This window comes from Cygnus atratus, chromosome 1 (assembly GCF_013377495.2).
Source record: "Cygnus atratus isolate AKBS03 ecotype Queensland, Australia chromosome 1, CAtr_DNAZoo_HiC_assembly, whole genome shotgun sequence".
NCBI lineage: Eukaryota > Metazoa > Chordata > Aves > Anseriformes > Anatidae > Cygnus > Cygnus atratus.
The window spans coordinates 144,406,825-144,434,596 of NC_066362.1; the positions used below are offsets into that span (position 1 = coordinate 144,406,825).

The window sequence follows — 27,772 nt, forward strand, 5'->3', positions numbered from 1 at the left end:
CCCTCCCGGCCGGAGGAGGGGCTCGGGCCGCCGGGGCTCCGTCGCGCCCTCAGCAGCAGCAGCAGCAGCAGCAGGAGGAGAAGAAGGAGAAGGAGAAGGAGAAAGAGGAGAAGGATGGCGCTGGGGCGGCGGTGAGATGGCGGAGCCCGGCGAGCTGCGCCAGGAGGCGGTGGTGCGGTTCCTGCGGGAGCGGGGCGGGCGGGCGCGCAACGCGGAGCTGCTGGAGCATTTCGGCGGCTGGCTCAGCCCCGCCGAGCCCGGCCGCCGCGCCGCCGCCCGGCAGCGCTTCAAGGAGCTGGTCAACGCCGTGGCCACCGTCCGCCCGGAGCCCGGCACCGGCGCCAAGTACGTGCACCTCCGCCGCCGCTTCTGCGAGCCGCAGCCCCCCGAGGGCGGCGCCGGGCGGCAGAGCCCGCCGCCCTCCCCGCGGGCAGGCGCCGGGCAGCCGCCGCCGCCGCCTCCTCCTCCTCCTCCTCCTCCCGCTGCTGCTCCTGCACCGGCGAGGGGGGATGAGGGGGAGGAGGAGGAGGCTGCGGGGGGCTCCCACGGGGCGGCGGGGGGCTCCCCGGGGGGCCGCAGGAGCCTGCGGGAGGCGCCGCGGGGCGGCTCGCCCCAGCTGAAGCGCGGCGCCCTGCCCGCCGCAGCCCGCGGCCGCGACTCGGACAGCGGCTCGGTGGCCTCGTCGTCGGCCGAGGAGGAGGGGAGCGCGGCGGGGTCCGTGGCGCTGGACCCGCTGGAGCACGCGTGGATGCTGTCGGCCTCGGACGGGCGGTGGGAGAGCCTGGAGGGGCTGCTGAGCTGCGAGCCGGCGCTGTGCTGCAAGAGGGACTTCATCACCGGCTTCACGGCGCTGCACTGGGCGGCCAAGCACGGGCGGCAGGAGCTGCTGGCCACCCTGGTCAACTTCGCCCAGAGGCACCGGCTGCCCGTGGACATCAACGCCCGCACCAGCGGCGGGCACACGGCGCTGCACATCGCCGCCATGCACGGCCACACCGAGGTGGTGAAGCTCCTGGTGGGCGCCTACGACGCCGACGTGGACATCCGCGACTACAGCGGGCGCAAGGCTGCGCAGTACCTGCAGCAGGGCACCTCCGGGGACATGCGGAGCCTGGTGGGGGCACTGGACGAGGAGGAGGAAGAGGAGGAGGAAGGGGCTGCCGGCAACGGGAGCGGGCGCTGGAGGCTCTCCAAGGTGTTGCCCTCCAACCTCATGAGCTACCGGCTCTCCCACCACCACCATCACCACAGCGCCGGGGAGGAAGCCGAGGGCACCGACGGGGCAGCGGTGCCAGGCAAGGGCAAGGAGATGACCAGGAAAGCCTCCGGCAGTGGGCGGATGAAGCCCCGGCTTAATAAGATCCGCTTCAGGACTCAGATCATCCACAACACGCCCTCCTTCCGCGGTGACACCGAGGAGGAAGAGCACGAGGAGAAATCCCTGAAAGCATCGTTCAAGCTCAGGCCGAAGTCCAACGTCTTTGGATAGGGCCGGGGAGCAGGAGGTCGGGGAGGTGGGTGCACGGACCAGCGCGCCCCGGGGTGTAGCGTGGAAGGGGAGGCAGCTGCAGGCGAGGGCTCCTCTGGACTCGTGTGCTCTGGGGAGATGGGTCCCGAGCATCTTGCTTTAACCCTCAGTGCGGCGGGCTGGCAGGGCTCGGGTGGCTGCCAAGGAGGCAGCTGCCTCGACTGGGCCCTTGGCGCTGAAACAAGGGGCAGTCGGATGCGTTGAGAAACGCTGGGGTGTCTGAAAGCTGTGCTCCTTTCTCTCTAAAGGCAGACTTCTGGATCAGAAACCTGTGTCTGTAAATCTAGGATTAGCGAGTTGACCGGGGGAAAGAAAAACACAAACGCTCTACTCTTATCAGCTGGTACTATAAACTCCTTACAACTTGCTGTGTGAGAACACCGCCTCAGTAATACGCAAGTATATTTTAAGTTTCTTTTTGACAGCAATACCACCTGGCACAGCACAGACTTGGATACCTAAAGTGAGACCGTAGATAAGTTTCCTGTCAGAATCCAAGTTTCAGTCCAGCAAAGACCTGAGCCTGTGTTAACTTTGTGCGCTGAGAATTGCCTGATTTAACATTAGGAATATCAAAGGAAAAAAAAAATGACACTGCAAGCAATGAACAAAGTTAACCATGTGCTGAGGTCTCTGCTGCCTGAGGTACTACTGAACTTGCTCATCACTGTTGTAATACTGATAGAAAATAACATGAGTGAAGAGTCTTTTATATAGTTGGTATCTCATGTTTTGTCTTAGGCAAAGCAGTTTTGTTTTAATCACTGTGAATTCTCAAGTGCCAGACCTAGTGCAGTTCCGTTTATTCAGTCTGGTCAAGTCTTGTTAATGTGTAACTGACTGCATTTAAAATCAGAAAATTGTGTTGTATGTGTTACATGTGAAAGTCATTCTCTTTTAGAAAAGAGCACAGACACCATTGCATGCAATCTTACTGAAGCTGATGTGGTCCCGTAATGTAATAGGTACAGGTCTGTGTTTGCTAGAAACTTAGGTGCCAATCCCTTCAATTTACTTTGTGGAAAAATAGAAGGTAGGGAGAAAAAGGGGGAGAGGGGGTATAAGGTGAATAACCAAAACTCTGAAGCTTTATCCCCACTTATAATGCTCATTAAAAGCCAAATAATGACATATTTTAGTTAAGTGGCAGCAATGGTGTTTGAGTTCTTTTAAACTTGTATTTCTAGAGAAGTAATAACTAAGGCTTTGAACATCGTGTCTGTCTGCTAAAGCTTTCCGAAACCTTGAATTTTGTTTCTCTGCTTTAAAGGTAGCAATTCCAGTGAAATCTAGGAGGCGCTCCTTAAGAATGAGGTATTGAGCTGACCCTGAATCCTGAATGCTGCTCAAGGTAGAAGTCACCTGTGCTTAGATGTTAAGGTACTGCCAATTTCAAGGCGATGCTTGTCAGAGCATGTTTCAGGTTGGCTTCCTCAGAATGTTTGTGCGTGTCTGTCAGGTAACAAATGGAAAGTAGGTAGACTTTGACTTGTTACAGTCCAAATCTGAGACACTGATTAAGTGCGTGCCACAAGCTCTAGAACACTTCACAGGGAAACTGCTGCTGGGAGTTGTGCACTTTCAAGGTAACAGCTGTCTGTAGCTGTTGCTGGTGGTTTACTTTATTTTAGAGACAGAGGAAGGGAGTGGTAGCAATTCATCAGTTTCAGGCTTCCCATGTACATGGATTACCAGTATCTGCACTTTGTGTCAAAACCTAATAAATGACAGTATTTGATAGGCATGCAAGCAACACTTAACTGTTTCTGGGAAAAGTTACATGGAACAAAAACAGAATCTGGAGAGGTGCTGGTCATTACTTTCATGCAAAAAGACTAAAAATTATACAGAGGTTCAGCTTTAGTTTATAAATTATAGCTATAATATAGGTTTCATGTGCCTTCATTTTCGGTTGGTTGCTACAAATGTGATTGATATAGTCAGTTTTGCAAAGCACTTGGTCTTTATATCCGTGGGACAGGACCAAAAATTTTTCTGCAGCCCTTCCTGTTTAAGCTGTCAACTCATACAACAATTGGGTGTCTGAAAGGGGAAAAATAAATCATAGGTATTATTCTTCAGAGCTAATTCTTCTGTAACAGAGAGGAGAGTTAAACACTTAAATTTTAAACTTCTTTCACTACAGAAGATAAATAGCTTTTTAGACTTCTGCAAAAAGGTTTTCAATTGGACATGAGTCCTCTTCAGTGTGGTGTTTCTGAATTGAGCGCATTCCATTCAACTACTTCCAAATCTTATTAAGGTAACTTTCTGCTTTTAGAGTTTATAATTTTTTCATGTGAACTGTTGGGTCAAGTGTTTATCTCTTCATATGCAAATAGCAAAGAATTGCACAGAATTACTGAGACTTAGATAGCTGTTGGGGTTTGGGGAAATGAGTCGAGGACTTCCACGCCTTGGGATTTGGAATATAAACCCCTTTGGATTTTAAAAGACTAACTGGAACGTAGTTTTATCTTGCGTAATGCAGTAGAACTTGGTAATTACTAAGAGAATTTGGCAAATGGTAAAAAGACACATCATTGTAACTCATTGTTCGAACTGTCAAAGTGAAACTGTTGGTCCACTCATATGGTCTCATCAATTAGTGAGACTTCACTTTAATGGTCCAAAGGTCTTCACAAGGTGGGGTGCGATAACACCAAGTCCAAACCCTAAAAAAAATGGTACTGTTGGTGTTAGAGATATTTTTGACAAATGGCTGTATAACCACTAGTGTATATTTGCGCTATGGGACTAAAGCACTTTGATTTCACATTATGACTTGTCACATTCCACACAGTTACTTTTTATAACATGAGCTAAAACTAAAGTTTTCATTTGGACATAGGAAAGACTTGATGCCCCGTTTAAGAATATTTACAGTCTAAAGGTACTCTTTAGTCAAATATTTTTGGATACACTGCCTAGAAAGATGTGAATTTGAAATAAAGTTGTATGGTACAGAAAACTGGAGCACTTACTGGTGTCTTTTTAATAGTACACTTGAAGTTCCTGAATGTGTTTGTTTACTTTCTGTGATAGTGTGTAAGGCAGCAAGACTGTAATGTAAACAGTTGATATCTTTTATTGTATCTTACGCTTGAAATATTTTAGAGGCCTGGAAGCCCGTCAGTTTTTATTAATACAGCTTTTTATGGGTGTCTTTCTCAATGGTTATGAGTTAAGAATCTGTAAATTTTAGTTTTACTGAAATAAAAAGAGCCCATGAATTGTTCATGCTTGGATCTGCTTTTGTATGCTACGTACTTAGGGGCTGCTTGCGTGTTGGCTGGTAAAGATATGCATTGTTTTGGATTTTCTTCTATCATGAAGGTGTCTGATATTGGCTAACACTACAGAAAGAAGAAGACGGGAAAAAGATAGTGGAGTTGCTTGAAAGGCAGTAACGTTTCTCCTTAGCAGTTGCTCTCCGATAACTCATGTCAAAGTAAATGAAGACACAACAGGGTTTCTGTAGAGAAGTATGTCTAAATAAGGGCCTGGGAGAGTGGTGTTGCTTGACTTAAAATAGCGCCCTGACCTTATTTCTGTGCAATTAAAAATCTCTGACTCTGAGAAGACTTAATACTAGTTTTTGCCACTATGTAAAGGTCAATACCTGATTAAAAAGGATTAAGGCTTTTTGTAATGTCTGAACTACAACAAGCAGCTTCTCTGTAGGGAAGTATCACTGCAGTACCATACGGATTTTGGTATACCTAAATATCCTTTGAACTTGCTGCCTTACTAAAACGTATTTTAAGACTGCTGGACCTCATGCTGCCAGTAAATCCTTTGAGAGCCGTCCAAATTTATGGTCAGACTGAAAAAAGGCTCTGCTGTTGCTGAGGATTATAGGTTGATGAGGATGCGAGCAGCTCCAAGCCAGGCAACCCCAGATCAGTGGTTTGGAGACAAGAGTGAGACGAGGACGGAGGGGAAGTGTTCTCGGGAGCTCAGGGGAGAATGGGGGCATGCGGAAAGCAGCTGAGGTGGGGACAGAGCGAGGACGTGAGCTTTGCTGGTCGTGCAATGGCTTGACTAGTTGGTCAGAAAGCTCTCTAATAAACATATATCGGTTCTGTTACAGAGTAATGCTGGAGAGACGACTTGCTGAGAGCTCAAATGTAAATTAATGTCTCATGTTAAGTATTTTTGTTGGTCCTCTTACTGTTATTTCCTAGTGTAGCTAGTACTGTTTGCAAGAAGTACAAACAACTCTTCTGTCGAGCGTAGCTACAGCTGTTGAGTCTCTGTACATCAGATTGGTCCCACTTTAGATTTCTCACTGGGAGAGAAGCCCTTCAGTATTGCGTTGTTATCTTCCTTTTCCATTGACTAGAAAGGAAGAGTAAGGGGCCTGCAGTCCTGACTTACTGGGCCTCGAGCGGCCCAAGCTATATGGAACGCATGAGCCTGAAGACATTAGAACAAACTTTGGAGACTTCATCCAGAAAAAAAACAAGTTTGGTTATGCATTTTGGTGCTTGGTTGGTTGGTTGTTTTTTGCCTCAAGTTGAGGGGGGAAAAAAGTATATATTGCTATTTTTTTTTATGTCCCTGGGTGTTAAGTGGGGGAGGAAGAAGTCATAGATTAATATTAGGGTTTGGGAGAGCTGCTAGCTGTTCAATTTGGGTTAAATTATTATCAGTTTGGGGAGGAAACTGGAACATGACTTTGCATTTTCAGAGTTGTTACAGTGAAACATCTTATCTTCATGTTTTTCAGCTGTTCCAGAATTTATCTTGTATCACTCTTCGGTTTAGCCAAAATCAGTGCTGATGTGTCCTAATTATGCACATTACTGGAAAAACTGAGCCAAGCTACCAGGTTTTGTTTGTTTTTAATACAACTTTTGTCCATTTTAACAAAACTTTGTTTTATTAAAAGGCATTTTATGAACCTATAGTAGCAATGTCAAGCAGCAGCAGCGCTAGTCAACAAAGCTGGGTCTCTGCATGTATCTGTGTCAATGCCAGTAAATCATTGAGGCTGTTGCTGTCAATCCAAAGCAGACAGCCTGTAGTATGCACGCTTATCAAGTCTAGTCCATCAAAAGTAAGTTTGGAAACTTTAATGTCTCTAACAACCATAATAATTCAGTTGGCTGGGTTGTTTCTAGACCTGGTCTTACATGTAGATGAAACACTGGGAATTTCCTCAGTAGTTTTCCCCTGGAGCTAGAGGCCTTTCACTTTTGCTAGGTGTCTCTTGAGCTTTACCGATTACTTCACTCTGTAGTTCCCCAAAGCACCTGAGAAATTGGTGGTAGAGTGGGCAGGAGCAGTGGATTCTTCTTCTTGAAGCTGGAGAGGTGGGTGTTCTTGGGTGGAAGTTTTTTGGGATGTGGGTTTTGTTTTGGTTTGGTTTGTGGCTTTTATTTGTTTTCTTTTAGGAAAGAGATAAAGGACATCAGAAGTATTTGTTGGGGCACAGAGATCCCGTGAGACAGTTCATATTAAGGAGGTGCCGTCCATGTTGTTACTTTGATTGCAGAACAACAAAATGAATGATGTAGGTTAAAAAGATGTCTTCTGTTCACCGAACGTGAATTTGTTTGAAATAATAAAACCTCAAAATTCCAGAAAATATGTTTGTAACACTTGAATAAATAACAGCATTTATATTTTCTATTTATTTGCCTTTTTACCTATCACATACCATGTTACCACAGGTACATCTTACAGAAGTAACTCTGTGTTAACTTGGGAGCTTATAATTAAAGGGTTGCAGCTAAGTCCTGCTGGTTCAGCTGCCTCCTACAACGGGACTGTTAGCTACCATTCTCACACTTCTGCCTCTTGAAGTTTCCCTTTCCATCGCAGATGGGCTGGGTGGAACAGACTGCAGGCATCGCAGCTGCACGACGTGGGTTGTGGCAGTGGCGAATTTCAAGGTTTCTGAAGCTGCTAGAAGTACTTCCCTTGATGGGGATGGAGGCAGAGATGCTGCATCACGTCATCTGCCTCTGACATTTACACAGGTATTATACTTGCACGTGAACAAATGGCTGGAAATGGATGTATTAGGCTTTTCTTTTTTAACCTGGAATTCTCTCACCTTCTAAAGGCTGCTCCAAGTTCCCGCAGCCATCTCACAGGATATCCACTGACAATACAATTAGCCGTGTTAAAACTAGTACTTTTTATGATGGGCCCTAAAATGGGAGTTCTGCTTAGCCTGAGTGCCCACCCCATTCTCCTGTGCAGACAAGATACCTTTTGATAGCTGTCTAGATGAATTCAAATTTTGGAAAGCTTTGCCTCAACTCCTGTTAAAAATAGAAGACTGTGACTTTAAAGATGACTAATCATTTTGAAAGTTCACTTCCCTACACACCCTTCAAACCGAACACCTGAGGTAAAGAAGAAGGGGAAAAAAAAAAGTAACGCGTTTCAAGCATGCCAGCACACACAGTGACTAAGCAGTACAGGGCAACAGCTTCTTTTTTAATCCCTGAATGATTTTAGTGTTCCCCTTTCCACAATAGCGTTCTTCAGGGGTCCTTTTCCTGTGCCAGGTTTAAATGCCACTGACCTCTATAGGAAGCACCCCTGGCTTTCATGGGTCAGTAATGATGAATTACCTACTCAGAAAATAGGGCTGTTATGTTTTTTAAAGTATATCACCTGCCCTTGGCTGAAACAAGTGGCAAGAAGACTTTGGAGATGGGATTTGATTTCTTTTTTTCCCCCAGTGATCTTTTTAAAAAGGAATTGATACCATAAGGTATGGAGTTGCTAACGTCACCATGACTTTTTATGGTCCTTTATGGCCTTGTGAACATCTCACCTACTCTCTTGATTTGAGGTGGAGTGAAAAGACAAGGAAGTGATGCTAAGGGAGTGGAATCTGATTGACTGGGAGCGGAGGAAATGTATTAGGCTGTCAAAACTTCTGTTGATAACATTGCTACTACTGGTTCTAGAGTGGTATTGCCAAATCACAACTGGTATCTCACAATATCAGGTACTGTCCAAACACAAGAGAAGATAGGGCTCCTGACCCTAGAATCTCTGAAGCCTACTCAAACAGGGATCAAATATGCAAAATAGATCAAATATCTATACATACATACAAAAAAAGAAAAGCCATACCACTTTTGGCTAGATGTTTTGCTGCTTTTCCCCTCACGCCTTACTATGACTCTCCTGGGAGCCAGTCAGTCAACCCTTTAACAAATCTTCTAGCACATTTGGAATTAATGAAATTTCAAATAGCATGAGGGGGATGTCATTAGCCTAAATCTCCAAACTAACATTCTTAAAACCTAATTTAAACAACACAGTTGAATTCAGCCTAAACTGGTTTAATATTTGAAGGAAGGAACTTAAGCCCAGTTTGGTCAAAGAATATATGTGAAAATCAACAATGCATTTTCAGAGTATAACTGCAAGACTGATGACAAGTCCTTCACTGACAACTTGCACTTAGATCCCAGGCTTGACACCTAGCTGCCCCAGTAATGAGTGCTATGGAAAAGTCTATTTCGTGTGTTCCTACACTAGCATTTACAAAACAATTCAGGAAAAAAAAAATATAGGTGTTGAAAACTTGACATCATGTTTCTTCTAGAAAGAATGAGGAAAATAAAGGAGATGCTGTTTGAATTTGCTCCTGTTTCCAAAATGGGAAAAGTAGGAACGGTAAATGATCTGTCAGTCCCCATTTTTCCCTTTTACAATGAGCTTCTAGAAAGCACACCCTGAAAGTTCCTCATTAACTTTGTTGTTATCGTTAATAGCATGTATGTTCACATCTGATGGGGCTTTTATAACAACTCACCATAATTGTTTGGGTCACCTGTCAGTTTTGCTTGTGCTTGGATACATTTACCTATCATTTTCATTTTTAGTTTTTCTGTTGGCGCTGTACCTCATCACCAGCGTGGAACTAGGATGGCATTAAAAGTGCTTCAAAATTACAGTGAAGAAAGGGGTACTGACAATTTTGAGAAAGGGGGGAATGAATACCTGCGTTTCAGGCTAGTTGGGAGGTCTCAGGAGGCACAGAAAAGTTTCCACCCAATGGTCTACCTGTACAAACAGAAATGAGGACACTGAGATCAGCTCATTGTTTCACACCCTCCTAGTATTTTTGATTTCATGAAGATCCCGTAGTTGCTGTGAGATCATCACAAGGATCCCTTGACAAGCCACAAGGGAAAAGGAAGAGATGCTGAGATGGAGCAGCACTGCAGTAAGAAAGGCTCAGGCACCTGTGTTCTGCCACCAACACTGCCACTGCAAGTGATGCAGGACAGAAGAAGCTTCTGGCCTAGTCTGGTGATAGCTCATTATGTTTTTCCTCATCTGTTTTCTGTGTGTTATAGAACAGTAGTCATGGCCACAGGGTAGGGATGTTGGATGTTTTGATTTTTGCTTTACTTACACTCACTCACTATTGAAATTTAGTCCAATTTTGTAGCATAATTTCAACCACATATCACCCAAGGATCTCACTAGCCTTGCTGCTTTTTGATTTGGGTAATGTGAGAAGAAAAGCGCCAACTGCTCTGGTATCCTTGGGTTCCTATGTTTCATCATAATATCGGTGTTACCCTACCGATACCCAGCATCTCCAGATTCTCCACAGGCACTACTGAATTGCTTTCACTTCACACTTAAGAATGTGAAATACTGCAGTAAAATATATCCCACCGAATGTTATAAGCCTGAGGAAATGAGAGGCACACAAACGTGCAGGTTGTCTCAGTTAACACAGGAAGGGTGTGAACAACTAGGAAATGTAACTTGTACTGTACTTAGAAAAGAAGTAAGCTGTTGAATCAAATTCTCATTAGATATTCAATCCTAGAATCTTAAATATGGAATTCACATGGGATTCAAATGTTTGCTAATTTTAGCATTTTTGAGTAACATCTTTAAATAGTCTTGGTTTCTTCACTCCCATGAATCACTTTGCATTTGCTACAGTCGTCTCCTGCCTTCCCCCCCTCCACCCTGTGGCTTATGATGACAATGTGGCAATTCATGAATGAGTGGGTGACATTAAATGTCGCTGTTCATCCTAGCCAGTATTGATGTAAAAGGTCTATTTGTGTTTGCTGGCTAAATCCTGCCTCTAACAGAAGGGATTTATTAGTTCTGTTGTTAGAATAATTGTTTCTTTAATGACACAGTGATGATATATCTGATTGTGCACAGAAGCAGAAAAGACAGCTGATGGAATTACAGTGCAAATTACAAATTGCATTTTCACAGGGAGATAATAGTAAATTTTAGGGTTTTTCTGGCTGAGAATTGCCCTGTATTACTCTAATTTATATATTTTGCTTCTAGTTCACATCCAGAGCTATGATTAATTAGAACTTCCTTATGATTAACCTTAGCCACACTTTCTTTGTGTCAAGTGCAGGAATACATTTGCTGTTGGCACACATTTGCTAACTCATATTTTATTAGCAGCAGCATTACCAGCTTGATTGGGCAGGATCTACACGACTAGTACAGTTATCAAGAAGTTAAATGCCTCTATCAGATGCTCTTTTTAATCATTTTATAGTCAAAGGAGGAAATAGGGACTTGTGATGATAAGTTATTTTTACCTAACATAAATTTTTAAGGTAATTACTCTGTAGAGCACCAGAGTTCTCCATCATTTGCATCATTTACACACCACAAACTATGTTGCTTCAGATTATGACGTAGCAGATCAGTTCCTAGTCCACAAATTAAAGAATAGCTTCAAGAAAGCACTCAGTAATCAATCCATTTCTTGCATTATGTTCTGATAGCTGCAAATTGAGCCAGAAGTAACTTCAGAAGAGCCATATAAATTTATGAGCACCGTACCCCTGTGCGAGTAACCAGCTGCTTCCCCACACGCTGCTGCAGAGCACCCCATGCCTCCAGGCTTAAGAACCACTATCAAAGAATTGAAAGTACCTTACTTGATTTGGAAACGTGAAAATACTCATGAAGAAAGCTTGATGTTTCAGGATCCCAGCCATCAGAAAAGCTCTAAAGGAGAAAACAGCACCTGTGGGTGGTTTTATGTGAAATTTTTGGCTGATGCTGTGGTTCGATGCACCTGTGTAGGCCCATTTGGGCCTACACAGGAAAGACACCGATTGCACTTGTCCCATCCCCGCCCTATTCCCAAATGCATGCTCACACAGCCTCTGATACAGGATCATCTGCTTGTGCAGGGTGAGGCCCTTTAGCCTGCCAACCCCACTGGAAGCCAAGCCTCCACTGCAAATAAAAAATAATTTGAAATAAATTCGGGTCAGAACAAGGACTTCGGTGCTTGGGCAGTTTAGTTCCACCTCAGGGCCTAGAGCAGCCAGGCAGGGATGTTATCAAAGAACCTTTTGACTTGGATAGTGGGAAATGAATAGATACCAAAAGACACAAAGGTTTCTTACTTGTTCTCTCCAAAATGTATTGTGAAGACCACGTGTGAAGATATGGAGTCTTTTATTTTGGGGGGAACAGGGCAGTGGGTTCTATATGGCTAGACAGAAGTCATTCTCTATTTCTGCGGTCATTCTCACCAGATCTCTTTTCAAATCTGCTCATCTTTCCTCTTCTCCTAGGAACTCTACAGATTTGTTCCTTCACCTCATTTTGGGGTGTAATTTGGTCAGTGGGAAACGATAGCAAGAAAGGAACACTGACCGAAAAACAGAAAAGATGACTGAGCAGAAATCAGACTCCTCCACAGTTTTTAGTCCAAGTGTTACGTCATGCTTCAGTTCTCCCAAGAGGGATTGTCAAAGAATGGGAACCTGAGGCTCTGAATTCATGGAGCTAACCTCCACACGTGAGATTTAAAAGAAACAATGGGCAGAAAGAAAGCAGTGAAAATGTGAGTTGAGCTAACCACGTCTTCCTTAGCAAATGTTTGTGGTTTCAACAGGAAAAAAAATATGAAACCAGAAGTGGTCTGAAGTGTAAGAGAGCAATAAAAGAACTAAGTACAGGTATTCAAAAAGCTCCCTTTTAAATTGTTTGGAAAGACTCTTGCACAACTGGCTCCTGCTTTACCAGAATATGAATAGCAACAGTAATCAGTCAGAGCTCCTTATCCTGCCAAGGTTTCTCCATTGTCATATCCCCTAAATGCTGGTTTGAATTTAAGAATTTGATTATTATTTTTTTTAATCACCATGGAAAGCATTCAATTCTTGAGCAATTTTATATGTGTAACAGTTTATCTGTAGTTCTTTTCCTTCATTCTTTTCTAACTAATTTGGTATTTAAAAAGGATCAGAGCTACAGTGCTGCTCAACAAGACTGTTGTCTAAAATTAAATAGTTTATATTAAAATTTTCCAAGGAAAACATGGGGATTTCCTCATACTATTTAATGAAAGGTATGCAGCTAAATCTCCTTTACTGTTCTAGAAGTCCCAAATTTGTCATGTCTACAGAATCTAGATTTCCTATACACATTTGCAGTTTTAGGCTGTTCTCTGTGCAAGTTTTGCTTAGACTCCAGAAAGTCCCTTCCCATGCAAAGACCTCAGAGCCTCAGTTACACCACGGCTCAGCGGCAGCAAGCGTTCAGCTGGCACAGCAGCACAAAAGGCAGGAAATGCAACAGGCATTTGTAGTGTCCCAAGATACAAGCTGTGTTACTTCAAAAAAAAACAACACTTTTTTTTTTTTTCAGAAAACAAATGCAATGTGCCAGCAGCAACCTGTACTGACATGGTGGCCTCTGAATGAGATTTGCAACTGTTTTCATGTTATTTATCTTTTTGAGCTTCTGTGGAAGAGACAAAGTTTGTATTTGAGGCTGGTTTGGTGACACGATGAGAACAATGACAGTGTAGATTCACAGGAACTGGGAGGGGAGAAAAAGGCAAACCATTTGTGAGTAATTCTCGGTCCAAAGGTGTAGCTTTTTCTAATGCTGTTTACAGTTTGCCTGCCCACTGCTCAACACCTACACTTCTAAGTTAAAGGGGTACATACTCAGTGCCCCCCAATGAACCATTTTTCCCTCGAAACTCAGAAGCTCTACGTGGAGAAAAAGACGATGAAGGATTGGGAATCCTGCAGAAAAATTATGGACCCTTATTATAACCAGGGAATGGACCCCTTTGAGTTACAGGATTAAGCAGGATCCTGCAGGTCCCACCTGCAGCCATATGACAAACCTATGTGCTCCTGGCCACTATGTGAGGAGGTGCCAGCCTCCACCAGCCCTCACGCCCGGTGGAAGCCCTCCAGCTCTTCCAAGCACTGGCTCTGGTGCTCATCGGGTGGAAAGAAGAGCCAGCTGAAATTGCTGTGCTGGCCAAAATGTAACCCTGCCAAAAAAATAAAAAAAAAAATGTAAGCGGCTTCTTCCACGTGAGAACTGGCTCATCAATTCTAGTCTGAGAGCTGGAGATGGTTCAAGGGCAGGGACAAAGCCACGTGGCTGCAAGCAGGGCTGGCACGGTAAGGTTTGGATTGACGGAGAACATCTGGACCGCCCCTTCTGGCAGCAGCAAACCACTGATGCTCTTCAGATGTACCGTGTAGCTGTGCAAACTCTTATGTTTGCAATTGTTCTTGGTACATCCAAAGCACCAGGTGGTATAGTTATTTTAAACCTCTTTTACTGCTCTGCCCAGCTAAAGGCAGTTATCTCCTTTGTGGCTTCCAGAGTTTCCTCAATGCCAGAGTTCACACAGGCATATTTTGCAAGTACAATTTCTGTGCCTAATATTTGCATCTGATTTATGCTGATGCAGTTTCCATCTAGCCCAGACTTTTCTGCTCGTGAGGACTCCTCTCTCCTGTTGCCCAACTCACACATTGCCTCTCCTGAGGCCACCAAGTGCTTCCAGTGCAGCACTCAGCGAACTGCAGCTCCCGGAAGAGTGACCTGATGAAAATACGATTGTGTTTCTGAACATGGAAACGAACGGGTTGGTCCCCTAAGTGTGCTCAGAGAGCAGTAAGAACAAGGAGGTCCGCCAAATCACAGCAAAGTGGAAGGAAGACATCCTAACCCCTTAAATATGCCTGCTTTTAAATGACAATGGAGCCTTGCCAGCCCGAACCTGCTGCGCCAGCAGACCAGTTTTGCTGAATACTAGCCTCCTACTGCTTGGTGTGATTGCCACCAGAAAGATCGCTGTGCTTAATAGCCTTGCTCTAAAGTTATTGTTTATTTGCTTTGTCTGATGCCAAATTTTTTTTTTTTTGAATCCACAGAGGACATAGTATATCTGGAGAGCAAGTAAACACCACACTGCAGTCATATGCCCTTCCAAATAATGACGCACTGCCAAAACACTCAGGTTGGAAAGTTTCTACTGAATTACGTATGGGGCTGAGGCTTTATTCTTACTGGTTCATTTATTCCACACACACCTTCATGGTCACACCTTCCTTAATTGTAGTATCCTGCTACAAGGCAGTAGAGTTCATGTGCGGATAAGGTTTTAGAGCTGAGATATCCTGCCCTTAAGAGTAGGAATCTCACTCATATTTTTGACAGAAATTTCTTGTCCCTCCTCTATATTAGCAGAAGCAAAGAGCTGTTTGACAGCAGCCTTGCAAAGCCAGCAAATTCAACTTTCAGGAAGATCAGTTACCTGCAAAGCAGAAGCAAGCTGAAGGATGGATTGAAAATCAAACACAAAGTGGTCCTGAAATTTGGGATGAGGCTGAAGGGTGAGCATCAGAGCTGCACCCAGGCTGCAATACCATCACGGTGACGTGGCATCCTACCAGAAGCGTCCAGAGCACTGGCTCGAGACCCCCAGTCCCTCTGCTGCTGGTGCAGTGGCTGGTGCTCCACGTGCTGGCCCAGAGGGATGCGGTGCACAGGATGGGGCTCCTGCTCTCTGGAGTTTGCCCTGAATCAAGGCTGCGTCAGGAGCCACTGACAGACAGAAAGAGGATCCTCCAAAAAGCGTGCTCTAATGGCTGTTCCTTAAATCCGTAGATATGGGAACGCTGAATGGGTTATAATGTCATTAAGGATTTCTCCTCACTTTAACACCCATATGGAGGTCACTTCCTCAGCAGATTGAAGTCGTTTCAGAACAAAAGGTTTTGATATTTTTCCACTGGCTCAGGACGCCTCCATCTGTGCACGGTGTAGGCTGGGAGCCCCAGGCAGATTCATTTGCTCTGAAAGTCCTGCCAGCAAACCAGGGCTGGGGCCCCTCAGGACCTTCACTGGAGGAGATGGCCAGAAGGACCTGCAAGCACTGTCTCCTTATGGCTATTTGCATCCTCCCCCTGTCCTTTCTCTTCTTGTTCCTGCGTGGAAAGCAACTTACATGTGCAGATGAGGGAATTATTTCTCAGAGAGAATTCTTTTACTAGCGCAAGAAGCTACAGTAATGCCACAACGTTTTGTGACTTGAGATTGGGTTTTAATTGTCTGGTCAAAAAAAAAAAAATCTTTTTGAAAGAAATTACTTGTGTCAGTTCCACTTTTTTCAAAACGAAATGCATTTCTTTTCAGCTTTCTGTTTCAATGTTTCCTCGAAGTAACTTAAATGTGAATAAAAGTGCTCAAAGTAGAAAAATGATGCATTTGAGATCAAACCAAGTATTTAATTTATCCTCAAATTATTTTTCTCAAACCTTTTGATTTCACAGATTTCAATGGTTTCTGTTTCAATGCAAATCAAAATCTTTTTTTTTTTCTTTCATCCTTTTCTGAACTATCTACAATTCAAGATATCTATTATCTTTGCTATCCTACTTCCAGGTAACTTGAACAACCAATGCCCGGTTTCAGAGAAGACTTTTCATTACTGGTAATTTAATACAGAGATTCTTAACTTTCTGATTAAAGAAATGGAAATATTTGTGATCCTTCATCTCAATCATGAGCTGAATGCCAGCAGGCAGAAGATACTGCTTATGATGAGTTGTAAAGAAAGGATGGTTCCAGCATGTTCTATAAAGCTGAGCCAGAAAATAAAAGGACATGAGTGGAGATGAAGCCTCTTTAGAAATGCATTCATTTCAGAGCTGTCTTCAAAGCATTTTCTCTGTCAGTTGAGGAGTGCTGAGAATTTGTTGTCCAGAAATCCACAGGAGCCAAACTTCAGACATTCAGAGCCGTGGCATTCCATGTGGATTTAGTGTTTTGCTTATATAAATTTTTCCATGAACTCAGTTGTTGTCACCGTTAAAGTCTGACTCTCTAGGGCAAATCCCTGTAGCTGTTCAAAAAAAATCTGGTCACTGGGGACAGCACCGATATCTTCCTCATGTGGGTCCCTTCTCTTTTCACGCTCATCCCCATAGACTCCAGGACACTACCCCAGGAGCTGGTTCTGTCCTCTGCTGTTTTAAGGGACCATTATTTGTGCACATGGGACATCAGTGTGTGTGCTGTAGGCACTGTGGCTCCGTACACATGAGGACTGGCCTAGCACAGTTAAAAATAATTTAAAAAAAAAGGATGATGGGAGATGTAATGGTAAAAAAAAATCACTTTTCCAATACCCTGTACACCTAAATATCTAACATGAAAAAGTAAAAGGGATTGTTATCTGAAAGAATTTTACATCTGGAAGTGATTTTGGAAGCCAGCACATATGCCACAGATCTAAAAAGAAGCTAAACAAAGTAGACAGATGGTCAGTCACCAAATTAGTTGCAATCAGAATATGGAAAGATAATTTCTCACATTCCCTCTCCCCAGCTTCTCATATAGATACTGGACTTGGCAAGCTGTCACCCTCTCCTGTCAGCGCTTACAGTAGAGCTGGGAGCTCTGGCTGCTGCCAGGCCCAGCAGCAATTGCGGTTTTCCACAGGCCAAGTCCCTCAGAGACATTTTCTGAGGAGCTGACTGCTCCGGCCCCGCGTGGCTGCTTACATTCCCTTCCTGTGCCCACGCTTTCATGGTGCAGTAAATACAGCGTCAGGGCTCACCGATCAAAGATCTCGCGGCTACACAATGCGAAGTGCTGACTTAGGCTTTGACACCCAGTCCAGTTCTCACGGCTAATTTGTTGCATCGACAGGTTTCTTTTTATAGTTTTATTTTCCAGTGGGACCGGGATCGTGTGCCCCGGGCTGATCCCCGTGACCTCTGGCCTGGGATCTGGTGTGCACAAAGCTGGATTATGGCACCACGTTTTCCCCTGCACGTGTATATGTTAAGGCTGAGTGCCTTTGAGTAACAGACGTGCTGTTCTTGTTTGTCATTTGGCTTCCCCGGAAGCTTTTGGAGCACACAAGCTAATCCCAGCAGCACGGAGAAGGGAATGTAGTACCTGAGGCAGGACATAAAAGCCTCTCCCTGCATTTCCCCTCTCCTTTTTCTCATTTTCATTTCTCCCTGCTGTCCTAGATGGCTGCCTAACTTCACCCAAGCCAGGGGCTTAGCAGACCCCATGCTGGTGCTCTGCAATCTTAACGAAGGTGGATCAGGGAAAACCAGTGTCAGGTCAAGCACGTTGGCAACAGCAAAGGGAAAGAAGAGAGCAGGTGCTTTTGACAACTCCCCTAAACAGATTGCGCCTGTGCTGTCTAACCACACCTTTTGCTATGCCTCCACCACCCACGTTAGCTTCTAAGATCACTATGTAAGAAATAGCAGAGGCTTTCCCAATACTATGAGGCTCTGAGAAACCTTAAGGCAGCACTTAATGCTGGTCCTGTGAAAGGTGAAACACAAGTTGGTGATCATTTGTCTGTGCTCGTCCCTCAGCTGGGACCCATGCCACTAGTGAAGGAACCGCGTTAATGTGTAACCAGCATGTTTTCCCATGGGGCAGGACACAAAACTTCAATGCGGTGTAGCTGCTGAGGATACCGCTTCCCCCTGCCAGCGTGTCCCTCAGACACGAGCCCAACACCGCCCCTGCTGCTGTGGTTAACTCAGGTCAGAAGCAGTCTGTCTCAAAGGGAAAGATTTTGTCCTGCTGTGTTTTGACACTTCACTATTTCATTTCCTTCTGGGTGACATTTAAGCTGGCGGGGATTTCTTCATTTCCATGGCAAGACGAGGGCCCATGCTGTAGATCTACAACCACAGCATCTTGAGAGATTATTTGTGGCCCATTTCCACAAATTCTCCACAAATGAGCTGTAGGATCTGGCAGCAACTTTCCCCAAAGTTTTCCATTAAGGGTTAGTTAATATTTTGCTCCTGTTTTTGTGATCTTTTCACAGATCCCTGTCTTCTCCCCTGCAAAACTGCCCTGAGAGTCTCAGGTGTTTTCCTCTTTGGTTACAGCAGTGCCAGTCCCCTAAAGTATGTGGTGCCAGGTGAACGTAACACCTCACAGCCACGAAATGACAAAAGCAATGAGCACAGATGTTAAAAAGACAAGTACTCCTCCTCGAGCTGATGTTAGAGGGTGCCTGCCCCAGTGCAGAGTAACCTCCACCAAAACAGACCGAAACAGACCCTTGCAACCAGAGAGGACTTTGGGCTCCTCATAGCTCCTTCCATCTACCAGAAATGATGAGATGGAGCCCTTGGTAGACAGCAGGAGCTATCAAATTGTTAAATTGTCAAATTGTTTTTTGAAGCTACCAAAACAGCATTAGGAAAGCTTATCAAAACCTCTTCCTACTTGGAACATGGCACATGGTTTGATTTACTTGAGTATTGTCCTCCCCAAGATACTCCACACTCTGTGAAACCTGCTCCAGATAAAAATAGATTGAAAAGATAGGAAATGTTTGTAGTGGTCCTAGTCATCGGGACGAAAGCCAGGAAAAAACAGATTGTCCCCTGTCTACTATTAACATAATTAAGGAGAAGTTTGACTCCGATCAGCTTGGGTTATCTCCCAGTCTGGCAGACTTCGTAGCTAGATTTCCTTTTCTTCGGGGATCTCATTGCAGGTTGGCTGGGACATTTCAATCCTGTGCCAAGAACACAACTACTGGCACCAGCACTTCTGTTAGAGTAGCAGCCATAGGTTTATGGATCTTAACTGTGCTATCCAACCAGTTTGAGCAGTGAAGACCTAAGTCTTAGAGGTAGGCTTGATGCCACTGCCACATTTCCTTGTCCTGCTAGCAAGCGTTGGTGATGTGTAGGTCTCAGCTTTAGCTTTTCCCCCATCTTATACTGACTGCAAAATTCAATGATAAAAGTCAGATATTTAGTTGCCCTATCTAAGGACTTGGTATCAGCCATCTAGCCAAATCAATCTCTTTTTTTTGTCAAAACAGAAATGAAGAAAAAAAAAGGGGGTGGGAGGGGGGGGGGAAGGGGAGAAGTAACAGCTGCCAACAGGTACCAAACACCTTTGCTAAATCTCCTCAGATTTGCACAAGAGGATTACTGTATTCTGAGCTGCATAAAGAACATCACTGCACGGGCATAAACCAGTCCCCACAGGCCTGCTTGCCACTCTTTTACTCATCCACTCCCAGCGCTTTATGTAGGCAAATCCTGGTGCTCACGAAAGCGGCTGTCTTGGCCAACTCCGTGTTTGCAAAATATGCTGGCTTCATCACAAGAAGGGCACCTGGGAAGGGCTACCACCAGATTTGCCAGCTTTGTGTCAACACAGGAAGGCCGCAGAAAAGGCTTTTACTACATACCTTGCACAGGCAAGTTCACACAGCAAACATGACAGGGAAGATTGATCACCCCTTTAAACAATTCCCCTTGCTAAAGCGTTACGGCCAGTACACAGGCAGCGTCAAGGGGCCTTGCCACCTGAGCTTCACATTCACAAATACTTTAACTTAGGACTGGGGCCAGCCCTTTACTCCTACAGCTGGGGTGAGATGAGGAAAACATGACAGAAAGTTGCAGGCTTTTTAAAGCAAGAAGCTCAAACTCTGTTGCATGGGGGCGCTTTTTAAATAGTTTGATTAAATAATTTGATTTGGTCTGGCTTCAGCTGCCACTTTTCCTCCTCGACCCTTCTCTATTTCAAGCCATCTGAGCAGGCCGCATCTGGGCCAGCAGAGCTGGGCAGGGGGAAGGACACAGTGTGGCTCCATGCAAGGAGCTGAGTGAAGCCTTTCCTCTCCCCAAAGAGGGTCTGAGATCTCCCCTAGGGAGAAAAAAAAGGGGAATTTCAGCTGAAACAGCTACCAAAGGATGGTGACAGGGCACCTTTCACCTATTTGGCTGCCTGGCTCCTAGTGACGGGTCCATGGCACAAACCCAGAACTGACTCAGAGCTGCTCCAAGGAGCTTGTTGGTTGGTGAAAAGACGAGAGAGGCTGGAAGCTGGGAGGTTTGCAGATAGGTTGCTGGCCTCAAAAACAGGTATGGGAACCACTCACCTTGCTATCAAACATGAGGGAGAAAATGCTTACCTTCATCCTTCCCCTTTGGCACACGGTAAAGTGATAAACCACCCAAGCAGCTGCAGAAGTTTTAGTAAAAAGATACGTAAAAGCTTGCTGCTTTCTGCGGAGAAGACTCTGCTGGGACTCCGGCTGCCTGACTCCAAGGAAAAGGTGTGTGGTTACTGCTGACACTGATTGCTCAGCTGTTTACCGCAGAGAAGAGGCGGTTGCCATCCCACAAAGGGAAAGCTGAAATCTTAATGCTGTCAATAAGAAATTAGAGGAATGAATTGTTTTACCACACAAGTCGGGTGGTAAAACGGGAAGGAAATTACCAACTTCAGCACTGAAGCTGAATCCCAGCTTTATTGCTAAAACTAAGCAGAGCGGCATGCAGGTGTTTCTAGCCAGTGACTGAGTCACTTCAGGAGTCACGGTTTTGCTGGTACATGCCCATAGCAAACATCCAAGGTCTGATGGTGACTGCCAGCCCACGTATCAAATGGTAGAGGAGGACTTGATCCAGTTGTGTTATACTGAGAGTGCTAGCTAATTAAAAATGGAAACTTACCCCCAGATCTGTGGTGATAACATCAGACGAGGGGATTGTTGGCATTAGATTGTTTCTTTTTCAGCATCCCATCCCTTCCAGATGGGAATTATCTGTACTTGGATATGTGCTAAGTCTTTAATTAGAGTGCTCAGAGATTTATAGTTGAAAAGATCTACACAAGGCAAAAATAGTAACAATTATTATTCCTATGGTGATCTTTTCCATTACCAGCTGTTTAAAAATATGTATAATATGCTAAGTATGAGGCCTTATTGCTTCCTTTGTTTAACTCTGTATTACTTAATTTTTTTTGGCAGTATATATATTTTTATTTCTTTTGCTTTAGCTCCTTGACTGCCTCATCATGAGGTAGACCCTATTAGACTAAGTGATACACAGAAAAGGAGGAGATGGGCATTGCCCCAGTTCTTTACAGTTTGATGGCAGCATAAAAGACAAGAGAGAGTGATTAAAGGGCTGAGACAAAGCTGGGCAGTGCAATTGGCAGCAGTGTCATTAGCCTACTGTGACTGCTGCTGGTGGCATGGCAAAGAGGGATTTTAAGGAAGAAGAGCTGTGAGGAGGATCAGGAGGGTGCTTTGATGAAGCCTGTGGGGAGCGGCTTTCTAAGAGAATGGGGAAAAGTCTCAGTCCTTCTCTTCAAGGTGCTTCGTGGCACAGCCCAGGACCACTCAGGCAGGGGCCACAGCCTTGTTAGTCACATTTGTTCCTGCTGCAGAGGGTCACATTTGCAGTGCAGAAGAGACACGGCTTGTGAAATGCTGTTTAGTTGCCCTTCACACAGAATGAAATCATACAAACTGAGAGGTATCTTGAAAAGCCTTTTGTTTCCACTGCTCCTCAACCTTTTTTTGTCAAAGGAAGCTTGTTTGTATAGCAATTCCACAAAGATTTGCATTTATAATGATAAAGAAAGGGCCAAAACCTGAAGGATTGTCTCTTATTGTTACTTTTTTGTTAGTGTTGTTGTTAGTTCATATGTGCAAGTAGCTGCATTGTCCAGTTTTTAAGGATATTACTCTGCAGTCATTCCCTGGATCACTTTCTCATGCTTCATGGAGCAGATCACAGGCTGGGGAGCACTGATGTTACCTATCCCCATGCCTGGAAATGGGGTCATCTGTACTTAAAATAGTTTGAGAGGTTACCCATCTGAGGGCCTGCTCCCACCTACAGTGACAGAGCGAGAAGATGGCAAGGAGTGGGACGACGATGAGCTCAGGCGAGCTCTGCTCAGCCGAACCACAGCTGATGGCTAACCACCTCCAGAAGCAAGCAGCATGGCAACAGACCAGGACGGAAGCATTTGCAGAAGAGACAGGCCTTTCACACATGAAAGTGTTTGTGCACTGATCGTTCAAACAATTTCCCTCTCACGGTAGTTTTCTGTTCCATGCAATTGTGCAGCAGGGAACGACATATGAGGTTATTTGCTGTTTTTTATTAGGAAGAATGGGATTCAGGTTACAAAAGTCGAGAGGTACTACATTCAAACTCAGTCACAACCAATGCAAAAGGAAACGTAATGAAACATGTCAGAGACTTCATGTGTTTTCTTAGAAGACTGAAGCATTTCTGGCCATATTTTCTGTGAGACAAATATGGTGAGTTATTGCCACCTCTTCATTTTGAGAATTTTTACATTGCATATGTCCTAAATCGTACACACTAATTCCTTCTAAAGAACATTATATTCTTTCCATAATGCATCCTGTGACTCAGACGCAGAAAATCTGTCGCTAAAGCCTGTTGTCTATATAACCTGCCAGTATACTGGAAATTAGTACCACCGAGAAGTAGAACAAACAACCTTAAAGGGGAAGAATATCCCTCCTTTCTTAAGAATGGAAAGCTTGATAATGAGCAAATATTGTTTAACAGGCTTTGCTTATTCATAAGAAAAGACAAAGAGGACATCCAGGAGAGCTGCAACCAGCACAAAGGATTCCAGCTTCTTGAAGGTCAGACTGACACACTGGTTTGCTTAGGCACAAGACAAAGGCTTGTGAAGTGGATCTATTGTCAGGAACTCCCACAACATATCAAATACCACTCGTTCATTAGTGTTACTAAACAGACACAATGCGAAAATATTATTTCTCCCTTTTAAAGACACTTGTACCTTTTAGAGATTCCGGCACAGACAAAATCCACCATTCTCAGTGAAGGTGAAGACTTCTGAAGAGAAGTAAGAGATCTCTTCCCCTTTACTGGAGAGCACAGGTGACGGTTATCTAAGGGCACGTACAGTTATGATGCCATTATCAAGGACATTTTAATCTCTGGCTTTTAATTCCTTTTAAATAACTGTGTTTGTTTTCGTGTGACACCATCCTGCAAACAGCAATTAGGCTGAGTGCCTCTTTTGTCTGCCTGTCCCACCCTGCGCAGTCCATGCGGTGCCTTAGAGTCCCTCTTGCTTGTATCCTGTCAGCTCAGCACCTCTCAGTTTCTTTCTCATCCTTGTCTGTGTCCCCAGCAGAGTCTAAATGGATGTAATGAATGCTGTGGGAAAACAGGACATGTCGCATGGTCATTACTGGTGGAAGAAGAACTCGGGAATGTTTTGGTGAGACGAGAATTTTAACCAAACCTTCATTATATACATGGTAAATATCAAAGGACTTAGAATAACATACTAAACATTTTGTTTGCTTGGGTATAACATGTCATCTTCAGGCATGTTTCTGGAGCAGATTGGGCCGCAATGCCGATGCATGAGAAAAGGCTTCGGAGGGAAAGAGAGCCTTTCAACAAACTGAATAAAGACAAAGGAGGATTGAAAATTCACACGCACAGCTAATCAGCCTGCTCAGTGGTACATAAAGAGGCTGGGGGGGCAAGGAGCTTGGCAGGAGCCTGGGCTAACCAGAAGTGAAGATCAAAGTGTAGTGTTCCCCGCGATGCAGGTCAGCATGAGGCCTTGCCACAAGGCCTTGCCATAAGGCCTTGCCATCTGGCCCTGAAATACTGACAAATGGCTGGGTCATGTTTTCATATGGATTTAACTGACATGCCACTACCAGGGCTAAACCATAAAAACTGTATTTCTTGCTGGAAGGAATGTTAGTCCTCACTGGCTGAAAAAAAAAAAAACATACTTTTTGGTTCTTGAGGGAAACTCCCAGGTCTAATCCTTAAGGTCTGCCTAACTCCTGGGACAGTAGTTGTCAAATACGTGGTGCATTTGAGAAGTACTTCACCTCGTCAGGGAATGTGCTAGCAGAGAAAGATAACCTCAGTGAAACCACATAGAAGAGGTTACTCTCTGGAGGAAAAGCTGATGATGTATTACAGCGGCAAGGAACAGTGTTGTAGACGTGATATAAAATATGGTGCGTCCTACAAAAGCAACTCTGAGTCTCTGGAATAACTCAAAGCACCTAGCTCTACTGCTGATAACTCATGTACCCATCGCATTTGTTAACAGGCAGATGACAGGCCATAAAACTACACACATAGTCTTGCATCAATCATGGTGTGATAAGCATGGACAAGTTACATATGGGTGACAGAGAATGATGCTGGGGCTGGGAAAAAAATCAAACAAAAATGCAGAGAGAGTTCACAACATGAATCTCTTCTCATGCCACCAGAGGAATACAAGAAACACTGGATTTCCTGCGCCGTTTTAAAAGACACTGCTAACTTCTGTCTCCCTTCTATTTCTTTATGTCAATGGAGATGATATAATAAGGATAATGCCTCTGCAGTCATAATCAATGCTGAACAAACTTCCTCTTGGAAGCAGCAAAGCTGTATACTTTCCAGATTTATTTCTGAATGTAGAGGGGTGGATGGATGCGTCTTGCTCAAGCACAGTTTCATAGGAGCTCAATGAACTGATCCAAAAACAGTTGCTTAGGCTTCCTGTAAGGAGGTGGATGTCTGAAACAAGAGGGATGACACATCTTCTGGAGATGCCCACATACGGCTGCTGTTCCCTGGCTGCAGGGGGAGCCCAGGCCCTGCTGTGGGATGGTGCAGCCAGCACACAGATGGCCGTGGTGGGAAGGGAGATCCCACGGGGGGCAGCTGATCTCTGTGGGGTGTGCGGTGCCCCCAGTGCTTTGAGCAGCCCGCCCAAGTGCCAACACCTCCAATTCTGGGAGTTAAATGGAGGGCAGACTGCTCGGGGCAGCAACAGGCAAACCTTCAGCTGTGAAAAAAAAAAAAAAAAAAAGAGATGGGAGAGACACCGTACAAAACCCACTTGTGTTGGGATGGCACTCATCTTCACATCCCTGCTCTCAGCCCAGGCTTTGCTGCTGCCCCGGTGCCAGTCAGTGGGGAATGAATCACCACAGCAGCATGATGAATCGGCAAACAGTGAACACGTTTCCTCGTGTTATCTAATGGTGATGCACTGAGGATGTGGTTGATTAGAGAGTCATCCTCTCCCTGGCAGACTTTCTCAGATGGTTTGCTAACCGGTAGGGTGAAGCTGATGACCTGACAGCCAGAAACGTACGCACTCCCCTGCAGGTTACCTGTTACGCAGCAACAGCCACAAATATGTGAAAAATGTAAAAAATGCAAAAGATTAAAAAAGAATCCCACTCTTTTTTTTTTTTTTTTCTTTTCCCTTTGTGAAGGTTTGGAGACTGTGCTGTTAACTCCTCTGAGACCATGGTGAGGCTACAGATACTCATGTCAAAGAGCTGTGGGTGGGGGATGAAAGCAATCTGCTGCCAAGAGTGGCAGCAAACCCACATGCCATCTGAGTGCAAGCCATTTTTGTAAACATATGCAGCCACACAGGCTTGAGTCTTAGCTGTGAACAGTATCCTTGTTTTTGACTCTGCAACAGTACTTTCTTGATGGTCGTCTTTACAGGAAGGGAGTTTTTTTGTTCCTTTGATTTTCTTTTTCCAATGTAGAGCTCTAAATCACAAATATATTTTGTATGGGGGAAGAAAGGAACACAATTTAAGGAAACGTAACTAAGCCCGATTATTATAGACATGGTTGATAGGTCTGGCCAGAAAAATACCTTGGTTTCAATTGTTTATAACTTTAAACAGATGGTCTGAAATTTTCCATTCTCTGACTTCAGTTTGATTTAATCAGAGGCTTCAGAGGGGGGTGAGCTTGTATCTTTTCATGTCAGCTGTGGGTCAGGCACTACAAAATAGCACTAAGGGATGCAGTGTTGTTTTTTCGCGTTAAAAAATATGTAAAGGTTGCAATGTCACCATCCTCAGGAGGAAGGAATGACAGCTTGGCAGGAAATGTACTTTTGCCTGTTTCCAGGTTACAACTGTCTGAAAAAAATATGTGCTGCATATGTAAAGACCTGCTAGGGACTTTTATCTTCATTTTCTGGAAGCAAAGTCCAGCTTAGAGCTGAGTAGGCCCTTCTCTATAACTTCAGTTCCCTCAGTCTCTTGGCCATCCTGGGCACGGGTGAGGAGCTGAGACCTGGAAGTCTTTCTCTGCTGTGTTTTGAGTCCCAGAAAGAAGCTGAGAAAAAGCCTTTCCCACAAGGCTTACCTTGGGTTACCTGGCTTTGATTAGAGAAAGTGCCAAATAATGTCAGCTGCTCCAAAAGCTGGGTCCTCAGCATCTCAAGCTGTCCATCCAAAATGGTTAGCGCACACAACATGGACACTTCTGACACGGGTCTCAGTTCCTGTGTGTGATCTGGAGATGATGCCACCCTCATGGTTTGCATATAAGTCACGTAGAAAGTCTTCTGAGAAAATAATTGTCTCCTTAAAACAAGACACGTGGGATGTTCAACAAATAGGGCTTCAGAACCTGCAAGGGAAAAAAAAATGCCTACCTGACAGTGAGTGCTATCCATGCAGGGACTGCCTGCTGTCCATTTGCAGTGAAAGGAAAAAGAGTCCTGTAAAAAAGAAAAAAAAAATAAAAATGCTATATGTAAGACATTTGACATCCAGCTCTGGTTATATTTTCCTCCTCCACCAAACTACCCTGGTCAGAAGTTTGAACCCCAGCACGTTACCCTGCACGGACAGACGGGCAGGTTTCCCACTCAGAAAGAAAAAAAATAAAATAAAAAATCCAGGGGAACTCAGGTGTGTTTTGGCCCAGTATCCACGATGTTTGACTGGGAAAACTTTCAAAGTGCCAAAGTACCATTGGCTTTGGTAGTTTGGGGTTATTGCCTTAGGGAGTGTTGACTCCGTTTACAAAGGCACTCTGGTGTGATCCCGGGACTGTTTCTGTCCCAAGCCTTCTCTGCAGCCAGAGCAGACACAACTATCCCCTTTGTGACCCTTGGGAGTGCTGGTGAAAAGGGAGCCAGGCACCTTGCACGGAGGAAACTCATCCTCTGGCATATCCCTGTCTAACAGCAGTGGTGGCTCCCCACTGATTCCAGCTGGTGCCAGTGCAGCAGGTCAGGAGCCTGAATTTGGGAGCGAGGAGACACAACACTCGAAGCAGCAGCACTAGCTGTTCAGTGATAACCGCATCACATGCACAAAAAGCGGTG

The 27,772-nt window shown here is 44.7% G+C and overlaps 1 protein-coding gene across 1 annotated transcript; it reads left to right on the plus strand.

The window, feature by feature from the left end:
* Positions 1-49: 49 nt before the first annotated feature.
* SOWAHC (sosondowah ankyrin repeat domain family member C) lies at positions 50-4,851 on the plus strand. Its single transcript, XM_050712665.1, has 2 exons — positions 50-434; positions 552-4,851. Exons 1-2 carry the CDS (start codon positions 137-139, stop codon positions 1,487-1,489), a joined length of 1,236 nt encoding a protein of 411 aa, XP_050568622.1. The 5' UTR covers positions 50-136; the 3' UTR covers positions 1,490-4,851.
* The last annotated feature ends 22,921 nt before the right edge of the window (positions 4,852-27,772 follow it).